The 10,955-nt window shown below is 37.4% G+C and overlaps 1 protein-coding gene across 1 annotated transcript; it reads right to left on the reverse strand.

Annotated features, from left to right (window-relative positions):
• Window positions 1-7,342: 7,342 nt before the first annotated feature.
• On the reverse strand, window positions 7,343-8,382 carry LOC108594794. The gene is made up of 3 exons (XM_017979933.1): window positions 8,134-8,382; window positions 7,522-8,081; window positions 7,343-7,439 (listed from the first exon to the last, which is right to left on the reverse strand). The coding sequence occupies exons 1-3, from the start codon at window positions 8,326-8,328 to the stop codon at window positions 7,343-7,345; spliced, it is 852 nt and encodes a 283-aa protein (XP_017835422.1). The 5' UTR covers window positions 8,329-8,382.
• Window positions 8,383-10,955: the final 2,573 nt, after the last annotated feature.

Consider the following 10,955-nt stretch of genomic DNA (forward strand, 5'->3'; position numbering starts at 1 on the left):
CTTGTTGCTTTAATGATTGCCACAGCCAACGTTCAAATCAAATTACAAGACGACTCTTAACCAACTGTTCTGCTAACTGTGCCACATGCTTTGCGTTGCTGCCATTTGTGTGGCATTCGCCCCTTGCAGTCAGCTAATCAGGCTAATAAACACCAAGCAGCAATTGGCCACAGTTAAGCATTGACTGCCAACTTGGCAACTGCAACTGGCGACTGGCTGTCCAGCATAAAAAGCTTTGCATACTTACAGGCGCATTCGAATTTTGTGTCGTTGTGGTTGTTGTTATGGCATTTGGCATTCAAAGTGGCAAAAGCCAGCTTTGCAAATCATGCAAAATTGCAATGATTAAGCGCATCGACACACACACACACACCAATTGGCAGTCAATTGTGCTCGTTTTTAGGGGCACAGCAACTGAAGAGGCTCATTAATGAATGCAGCAGATTGAAGTGTGTTGGGGCGAAATGTAAAAAGTGCACTCGATATGGGTCACAGTTGCAAAGGCAGTAATAGTAATAATAGAGAAGCTAAAGGAAAGTAAAGACAAAGTTAAAGCACGAGCAAAAGTCAAAGCATGAAATAGCATTGAGAATTTATAGCTTGCAAGTTTATTTATAAAATTTTAAAAGACCGTAAAGAAATTTAAATTGCTTGGCAATTGCATTGCGGTTTATTTATTAAAGCTAAAGCAAACACTTTAAAACGATATTTTGAGTAAAAAATGAATTCAAAAACGTTTAGGCAATCAACAACAAATGAAGCTGTATTTTTGGATTATTTATTTTATTATTTAACCAAGTATATTTTATACTTAAACAAGCACAATATATTTGGCTTAAACAGCGCCATGCTGCTATCAAAATTCATCTAAGCATTGACTTGATTTAATGTTAGCGACAAGTTAATATCTATTTGATCGATTATCTACTCTACACTATGTAAATTACTCTCTTAAACAGACATTAGCTCAGCAAATGTTTGCAACCTTTTGAAATTGTATATCACAAATTACCTTTGCGTTTGCATTGTCAAAATCTACAAATCCCACGAACATTAGCCCAATGATTTACAGCGGCCCTAGCCTTGAGGTCTTTGCTTTTGCTACTTGAACTCAGTTGTGTTGTGTTGAGCGCTGTCACAGCATTTTTGCCAGCACACAACACTGCAAATTGCATGAGCTAAAATTCTCATATGAATATGGCATGTATTTGTATGGGAATGGCAGGCAATGGGGCAAATATACAGCACAGGCCGCAAGACTCGTGGCAGGACAGGTGCCTGCAGTGCTCATCATTTCAGCTGTCACATTAAAAATGCATAAATGTTGCTGCTGTTGCTGTTGCTGCCTACGTTGCTTGTGCTGCTGCTTAAATGCAATCCAAGAAATGCAACTGGCAAAAATAGACAACAAGCCACGCCCAGAATTGGGGGCACACACGTGTGCAAGCGCAGCTACGAATCGAAGTGGGCGGCAAAGCAGACAATTTGTTGCCTGCTTATTGTGGGCGTTGCACGAGCCAAACAGATAGACATGCCCCAAAGGTCTGGCCATGTCTTTACCTTGTCAGGCAGTGCAACTGGGACTGGGGACTGGGAACTGGAGACTGGAACTGCCTTTGACTGTGGTTGTGGCCTGGCCTGGCTGATTGTCGTGCTGTTGATCTGTGTTTTCACTTAGATATTGGCCCGAGGGCTGGGCGATAGCTGTACGTGTGGCTCGGTATCAATGCACGGAAGTTTGTTTGCGGCCGAGCTGGGCATGCCCGAGATAAGAGCGTATGCTATGCAGCCAGCCAGCCAAAGATGCCACGTTGCTATGGCAAAATCATACAGAAATTGCTTGCTTGCTCCAGCTATTGCCTTAAATTACATTTTCTATTTACCTAAAATTTCATATGTATGCAGCTCATGGGCGTTCAATTGCATTGCTTATCGGGTATAGTCCACAAGTTATGCAGCATAGTGTTAAAATGCTTGCAGTCAACTACGTTAAGTTTAGGGCAGCAGGCTCAAAGCGAAAGTTGAGGTTTACTTTGAATTTCAATACTGTTGGCTATGAAAATTCCTTTAGCTGTAAAATTCTAGGAAATTCATTTGACAAACTATCATTTTACATGTGGTAATTCAAATTATGAGAATTATGTATTAAATTATGTTATGTGCTAATCATTTTTAAAGCTACTCTACTTTTTATACTTTTTTGATTAACTTTATAAATTTGTTCAGCATTTATTTATATAAAATTTGCACTTTGTTTGTCAATTGCAGCAATTTCTAGCAATTAGCATTTTTATAAAATATTTATAATATTTTTACTTAATTTTTTAATTTCAATTTTATTATTTCCGTATATGCTGTTTATGCTGAATCTAAAGCAAATTTGATTTAAATTACAATGCAAATTCATGCCTAGCTCTACCCACAAATGCTGAAAATGTTTGCAAGCTCAATAATCATTTAGTTTGCTCAATCAAACCGCAAATGATTGATGCCTAATATTTGATGGATGTACTCCGCCCACACATATGAACTGCAATGGCAGCTCATTTAAAAAAGTTTGTTGTCAACAGCGACACTTTATATTAATATTGCATGTCAGTATGTAAGCTATGTGGCTGTAAATTTCAAAAATAACTTGAGCAAACTTTAAGAGGAAACAAATTGCTTAATCGAAAAGTTTGTGCTGTTTGCAGAAAAATGCTATTGTCAAGATAAAAATAAACAAGTTGGCAGGCAAGACGACGCAGTAAACATAAATTGTGTTTATTATGAAAGCTGCAGCATACTTTTGTGCGCAGTTTAAGGTGACACCGTCACTTGCGCAATACTTTCAACAAACACACACACACAGGGACATACAGCGCAAGGCACACGCACATTTTATTAAAGCATAATGAAGACATTTTGAAAACACTTGAGCTTTGTTGGGGTTGGGCGCATGGCCTAAGCCTGGCCAACACCTTGGCATGCGTTTGCCATAAAAAACAATAAATAATATTTATGTGGTCTCTGATAAGCAGACACACACACAAGCATATGAGTCGGAGAGTCTTTGAATATTTGCCTTTATATTTATACATATATTTTATCTAATCGTTTTGGTATTTGTGGCATGTAGCAACTTTTCAAGTTGCACATGCCTTTGTAAGCGCACAAACGCCTTTGTTTACATAGTTTCACTTTAAGCAGGTCACATAATTAATGCAATACACATACACACACACACACACATGCACACACACATTTGTGTTTAATGCCAACATTTTAAGCAGCTGCGACACATTAAATGAAGTCAAATGAGCCATGCTGTTATCCTTTTTGCGCCCAGCCTGCCAGCCTGCCTGCCTGCCTGGCCTGATAAATGCGCACACACACACACACACAGATACACACAGGTGTACACACAATCTCTGACACTTGTTTATTTTAATAATGTTAACCTAATTAAGTGATTAATATGCAAAATGTGCGCAGAGATTAAAACGCTCAACGCGTATTTGCTTAAAAGTTTGCATTAATATTCATTTTTTTCAGCAACAACATGCAGTGAACATTTTATATATAAATCTGCATAACGAATGAAGTAAGGTGTATAAAAAATTTAGGCGCGTGTGCATTTTAAAATTTGGCCTTGTTCCAGCTAAACTGAGCTTGCACTTTAAACTCAAACCTTTAATATATGTTTAAAAGCAAGTAGCTTAATTAATTAATTTCTTATTTTGTGCGTGCCTTTGTGACAGCTTTGGCATGGTCCATTAGCAACTGGGCTTTAACCCATTAGTTGCCAAGAGTGCTGAGTTGTAAATTAAAAAATATAAGTAGCTTAACAAATTTGCTTTTATAATATAAAAGAATAAAATAACAAGAGCTGCTATATGGAAATTTAAATCTAAATGAACGCATCAAATCTGCAGGCTATACATTATATATATAAATTGGTTATAAGTAAATAATATTTAATTCAATTTCAAAATAATTCTCTAAGCATGATGCTGCGCGTAATTTTAATTCAGCTTGGGAAAAATGACTGTTGTATGCATATTTTAATTAAATATGAATTAAAATAAAAAATGATTGGAATCTTTTACATCTCTGGTAAATGTATTATTTATTTATATTTAATATATTCTGGCAGCTCGATCACTGCCTGTTTACTCGTCAACAGTCCAGACACTACTGACCTGGCAGTGGCCTCGCTTGCCGCCTTACCTCACATAGTCTCCCACATAGGCAAACTGCTCTTCGCTCTATGGTGAGCGCATCTCTGCTTTCGTTCGTAAGCGCTCGATCTCTCAGAGTTGCTGCCATGATACAATAATACAAGGTAGCGGTCTGCGCTCTTGGGTTACTTAGTTTGTGCTGGTCGCCAGCGAGCGACTGAAGCTAAGTACCCGAAACACTCAAAACGAAAAGAAGTATTATTGTATCATGGCTGCTGCGACTGAGCGAGAGCGTCGCTGCTTTCTTTCTGAGAGAGCGCTCAATGTGCATTGTACGTTTGTGGGGTGGCTAGAAACTGAGCATGGGAGGTAGATTACCTTCTTGAATAGCAAAGAAATTACCTTTACGAATAATTGCGTTTAAAATTTATTCAGATGTGTATTTTGCTCTTAAATTAGTTTGCTATTACCTATGTGGCAACTTTAACTAATTATATTTTTCTAAATTATACTAAACTATAATACTATAATAATACTAATAATAAAATAATACTATAATAGGATATGAGAATGACTAGGTTATAAGCCCAGTTGATAAGTCCTGGGGGTGTTGCCTCTTAAGTTTTCTACCCACGTAACATGTGAGACGTTGTTTAAAGTTTAAAGCATATTGTTTTGGATACTATATTAAATATGCTTTTTTGGAGTATAACTGAGAATAATTTAATTGGACTACTAGTATTGTAATACAATTTAAATTAGAGCTCTGCTTTAATTTAGAGCTCCAAGTGTTTTTTTGTTATTATTTTAACAGTCCTGTGCTGAAAACTTCATTACAACATTTTAATGAATTTTAATGTTAACGAATAAAATAATTATTTGTAAGCCAGTGTTATTCGATATTTTTGAACTAACAGCTATTTAACTGTGACTGCTTTGCTGTTGCTTGACAGCTAATGGGTTAAAACGCCTGAATATAGGCAATGTAACGCTTTTTTTTTTTTGTCGCTCGACACTAAAAGCTACTCAACGCTTCAATTTGCTATGCGTTTTTTTTAATGCTAGCTCAAGCAGTTAATTGATGAGCAGCAAATGGTGCATGTTGTACTCAAAAAAAAAAAAGAAGCACTAAAAGAGGACGAAAAATGTGAAAGGCTTGGGCTGAGCTGGCTTAGCGCGTTTTATAGATACTTGGCTAAAAGTAAACGGCAGCTGTCAGGTGAAATCTGGGCGCAGTTTGCTGAACAATTAAAGTTGCAGCTAAAAGTGGCAGCCATTTTACAAAATGGCGCTTGAGCGCGTAAAAGGCTTTAGAAATTAGAATTAATATTTTTACGCTGAGTTTACACAATTTCAAGTTGGCTTGCCGCACTCGCGAGCAAGTAAATGCAAGTAAATATTTCTGGTCGGTCAGCAGAGCGGGGACTGGCCTTGCGCTTACTAATTTTTATTTTTGCTCCTTGCTCCTTCCTTGTTGTTGTTTGCACCTGGTTGTGTGTGTGCTGTGGCAGCTGCAGCTGCGCTGATAATAAATTCATGATGAAGTGCAATTTATACACTTCATATGGGTCACACTTACAGCACAGCCCAGCCCCCGCAACGCCCCATCCCACCCAACTATGGCGCTATATACATTTTTTTCTATGCCCGCACTTTTCTATCTTGGCTTGGCTGGCATGTCCAGGCCTTAGTGCTGAGCTTGTAGATTCCAAGTTTTTCGCTCGGCGTTGCCTTCAAGACTTGAAATGTTTGTGGCTAAAACTAATTACAAATGCGCCACCTCCCACTGAGTTAAAGTGTTGCCAGTGCGTCTCCTAACTGGACATGGCTCTGGCAGTGAATGGGTGTGGCTGAAATTTCATTTGAAATTAATCTAATTTTTAGTGCATTTCTATCTAATGAGAGAAATGCTGATTTTGCATTCTGCATTCTTGCACTGCGAGCAGAGCATGCAAATGAGGCGCCCGTGCCACGCCCACTAATTATTCCACTCTCGTCATGCAAATCATCTTACAGCGTTGCCCCGTTTGGCATATTTAGTAGTCCAGGTGCTTTGCTAATGGACTACCAATTGGATTGCACACACACACACACAAACAAACACACACATACACATACATACATATGTGTGCCTGTATGTGTGTGTGTGTAGATTAGCTGCCCTACAATTGTTTTAAGCTGCAGCTTTGTGCAATCAACTCTTGATTTGAAGACAATAAATTAATTACGTTGGTTTTGCTAAGGGCACGTATTTGGGCTTTAGCATATTAGTAAAGCTTTTAAAGTTTAATTAATAATATTTATGCAGCTTTTAAATACTATATAAAGGCTGTGAGCAAATCCCACAATTTTTAAGCCAACAGCAGAAAATTAAAGTTGCCAGAGCTGCAAAAATATTTGTAAATTCAAAATATATAAACAATGCAGCTTAACGTTTGTTTGTTGCTTTATTTTTGGGGCAGCCTAAACTACACCTAGCTCTTGCTTTTATTTATTTAGAAAATTGTGTAATATAGTCGTTTGAAGCTTTAGCGCTTAGCAAAATTTAAAGTTTAAAGGTTTTATTTTTAGTTATATAGCAAAAGTTTCAATAACGTAAGCAAGCTTTAGGTAAAACATTTTTTATGCTGAAAAATAAACTTTTTATACACAACTCTGAATTAGTTCAAAGTCGTAATGGTTACAATTACAAAACTTAATTAATTTTCATAATAAAAACAACTGCTCAAAATATCAATCAACATTCTACTTATGCCGGCTGACAGCAAGTAAAAAAAGTTACTTTTATGACAGTGATATTATTATTGCAGCTAAGCTATTTGATTTATTTTTGTTTGTTGTGCATTTTGCATAAATAATTTAACAGCATATTTTCGACAAGCTTAAAATGTTGTTATTCCGTTGAAATTAATTGCTTACAGCTTAGAGTCATTTGCATGTATATAAATATTTATTAAATATTAAGCATACGCAAGCTTGTGTTTGCTTTATTGAACCAATTAGCAAAGGATTTGCAAGCAAACAATTGATTAGCCCGCATATGTAATGGCAAATTAAATAGACAAATCAATAATTCAAATTAGGTTGCTTGTTGAGCCAAGTTTTGTTTTTTTATGCTTCAGTCAAAGTTGTTGTTAGTTAACTAAACTTAAACTACTTAAATGCTAAGATCTGCTGAGTCATTAACCCTCAGCTTGTGGTGATATCTGCAGGCCATGACCGAGACCACGTCGATTGCCGGCAAAGGGCAGCGACACCAGCATGCCAAACAGTTTTCTTCTACAGTGATAAAAAACAAAAGATAGAGAGAGAGAGAGCAAATAAATGATAAGCTGATTATGTTTCTAAAGTTGCGGCTTACAGTACGGAGCCGGAACGCTTGGCACGGCATTTGCCCTGCGCATCGCGATACTGATGACTGCGACAGCGTGTGGCAGCTGCTTCAGCTGAATGGCCGCCACGTTGCACCTTGAACTTGAAAATGGGCGAGTCGTGACCTTGGGCGGGCGTGTAATCTAGCAGCGCAGCAAGCGGCGCAGCTGTGGTGCTGGTGCTGGAGCTAGTAATGGGCTCATCTTTGGAGCGTGCTTGCAACCATTTGGCAATGCCGCTGGGTGCTGCAGCCGGCGTGCTGGCGTTGGGCGTGTTGCTCATAATAATCAAATTATTTGCCTTTGGCCTGCTGCGCTGTGCGGCAGCAGCGGCAGCAATATCAGCCAAGAGTTTGGCGCTATACGAGCTCATGTTGCTGCTGGGCGTGGGTATGGCTACAGTTGTTGCTGCTGCTGTTGTTGTTGTTGCTGGCAGCTCAGTGCTGGTAGTTGTTGTTGTTGTGCTCGCTTCAGTGCTAAATTTAATAGGCTTGATAGTCAACGCACTATCATCGTAGTAATAATCATCGTCCGCCTCGTTATAGGTTTCCTAATAAAAAGTTTATTTTTAGCTTTCGCTTTGCGCTAGCCACGCTACTTACATCTGCCAGCTCGTTCTGATCCACCTCAATGATGGCCACATCCTTGATGCTCACATGTATGTTGTATTTACCCGTTTGCCGCTGATCGTAAAGCGCCCGTCCCACCTCCGTGTCCTCCAGCGTAGTCGGCTCCTCAGCGTGCAACAAGCTGCACATCGACAGCACTAACGACACTTGCAGCAGCCACAGCAGCATTTTGAAACCAGTTCTTGGTAATTCTAAGCGTCAGCAGCACTTGTTGCGTAGCCGTCGAAGATGCGTGAGCAACTGAGCTGGTCAATGCCATGCAGGGCGCTACTTAAAGCCAACCAGCCACACATATATAAAACACCTTAGCGCTCAGCTGCTTGTTCTCAACTGGCGTGTCAACATTCATTTCATTCTTTTGACTTGCCAGCGTCAAAGCTAATTGGCAAATTTATTCTTTGTATATTTTTGCTCACTCTAATTTCCAATAAGCTCTTCGCATAAGTAAACTCAATGCTTGAGACCATTAAATGTATTTGCTTGCTTGCTATGCAAAGCACTCAGTTCTTGCCACAGCAAGTGGCAAGCACATTGCTCCGAGTGTGTGTACATATGTAATTCAATTGAAGTGGTCAACTTGCAATGTGGCAACTAAACATCATAATCATATTTGTAAATAGTTTGGCTGCCAGTGCAAACAATTAGAACTATGCTGGTGCTGGAAATGTGTGAGAACGACCGGAAAAGTAGCATGAGAAAATATTATTTGTAAACTGTAACTAGTTTTGAAGTGTTTGCTCAAATATTAGAAAATAGTATAACAGCTATTTACTGAAATAATTTGTGCAATTTCACTCATTCAGAGTTCAAGCTCAGCGCTTAGAAGAAAATATTTAAAATATTAATACCTTAGCTTATAGCTTAATGTCTATGAAGATAATGAAAATGTAGCAGCTGTTTAGTACATTTTTATTAATATTTTCAGCAAATATATTTTATTCAATATTTTATTTAAACGAACACATTTTGTTTATTATATTTTCTTGCTCATTTCATGTTTGCGTTTTTAACAACTTATTAATGTAGTAGAGCAACACTGAATGACTGACGAAGGGTGACAGCCCTACAACTATCGCCTAACTGACCACCCCTAACCATGAAAGCGCATTATCACTCCGAAATGAAATTTGAAGCCGTGAAGTTGTTTCTTTTAAAGTTGCCCAAACAACATTACTTAAATCTTAAATATTCTATGATTTAACGAAATAAATCTGACATTAATTCCACGATTCATCAGTCACTATGATTTTATGCGACTTATTAATGTCCAAAAAGCTTTGCTTCCAATTTCCAGTGATGCAGTCATGATCGCATTTTATTTTTTTTATGTTTAATCTTGGGATTAGCGTCATAGGAGTTGGAAGCAAAATATTCAATCGTTGTTGCAACATTTGTTTAAGCTGATTCCATGTTTATAATATTTTTATTATAATATTTGCCACATTTGTTTTTCTCATAAAATTAGCCTAATTAAATTAAAGATAAGCATAAGAACCTCAACGAACATATGTATCTGAGTTCCAAACAAAAACAAGAATGCGTGAACGTGAAGTTGGCTGCACATCAGCTGTTGTTGTTAACAGATGACGTCCTCCTCAATTATATATTGGGTGGTGGGCTGTAAAAAATTTAATTTCTTATTATTTGTATATAATAATATATATATGTATATATATATATTTATATAGTTGTTAGTTAGTTATATATATATATATTTACCTTCTATCACCAAAATTGTCTTTTTAATGACAATGCGCCCCCATTAAACATTTTCCTTTTTGGAGGCCTTTCAATATTCTCCACCTCCATTTCTTCTGCATTATTTTTTTTAATAATGCAGTATGGCCTATGCTTAACCATATTATGGTGTTCTGGCCACCACCCGTCGCACTTATTGCATCTGCAAATATAATATATAAATGAAATATACACTGTTATTCATAATAAAAAAAAACACACACACTTACTTACACTTTAGTAATTTGTTTTTATGATTGTATTTGCAGGTATTTAAATGATCCTCCATTTTACCGCTATGGAATATACGATTACACAAATTACATTCAATTACATTTCCTTTCAGTTTTCCAATTTATTTAGATGTGTAATTTGTTCTTAAATTAGTTTGCTATTACCTATGTGGCAACTTTACCTAATTATATTTGCTAAATTATACTAAACTATACTATAATACTAATAATAATATAATACTATAATAGGATATGAGAATGGCCTAGGTTATAAACCTAGTTGACAGGCCGCGATACCATACACTTGTATTCCGTATCTCCAGATTGGGCAGAGTATTGCCTTGTAGATTGCCACTTTGTTGTCCAGTGATAGCTTGTTTCTTGGCAATAGTAGCCACGACATCTTGGCAGCTTTCGTCATCACTGCTTTTGGACCGAAGCTGAGGCGTCTATCAAGGATCACACCCAGGTACTTGTAGTGCGACTCGTGACTGAGTTCTGATCCAAGCATTGTAATGCCTGGGCAGGACACCACTCTTGATGTTTCGGTATATTTAATATTATATAAAACAAATTTGTCTTTATTTGCTGGTATATTGTTCTTGTTGTTGTTGTTGATTTCAGATTCACAACTACTGTCACCATTATTTATCATATCTTGAAAGTATTCCTCAAGTTCTGTGTTTAATGAACTATTTTCAATATTGGACTCGAAAATTTCTGCTTGCGCTTCTTGCACTTGTTGTTGCGCTTCTTGTTGCGCATGTTGTTGTTGCGCTTGTTGTTGTGGTTGCGCTAGCGCTTGTTGTAAAACAAAAACTTACG

This window comes from Drosophila busckii, chromosome 2R, assembly GCF_011750605.1.
Source record: "Drosophila busckii strain San Diego stock center, stock number 13000-0081.31 chromosome 2R, ASM1175060v1, whole genome shotgun sequence".
NCBI classification, from domain to species: Eukaryota; Metazoa; Arthropoda; class Insecta; order Diptera; family Drosophilidae; genus Drosophila; species Drosophila busckii.

Coding starts and splice junctions, on each gene's coding strand:
- LOC108594794 (XM_017979933.1), bottom strand. CDS start 8,328: ATGCTGCTGTGGCTGCTGCAAGTGTCGTTAGTGCTGTCGATGTGCAGC. Junction 8,082..8,133: donor ATCAGAACGAGCTGGCAGAT/GTAAGTAGCGTG, acceptor ACTTTTTATTAG/GAAACCTATAACGAGGCGGA. Junction 7,440..7,521: donor AAGCGTTCCGGCTCCGTACT/GTAAGCCGCAAC, acceptor TTATCACTGTAG/AAGAAAACTGTTTGGCATGC.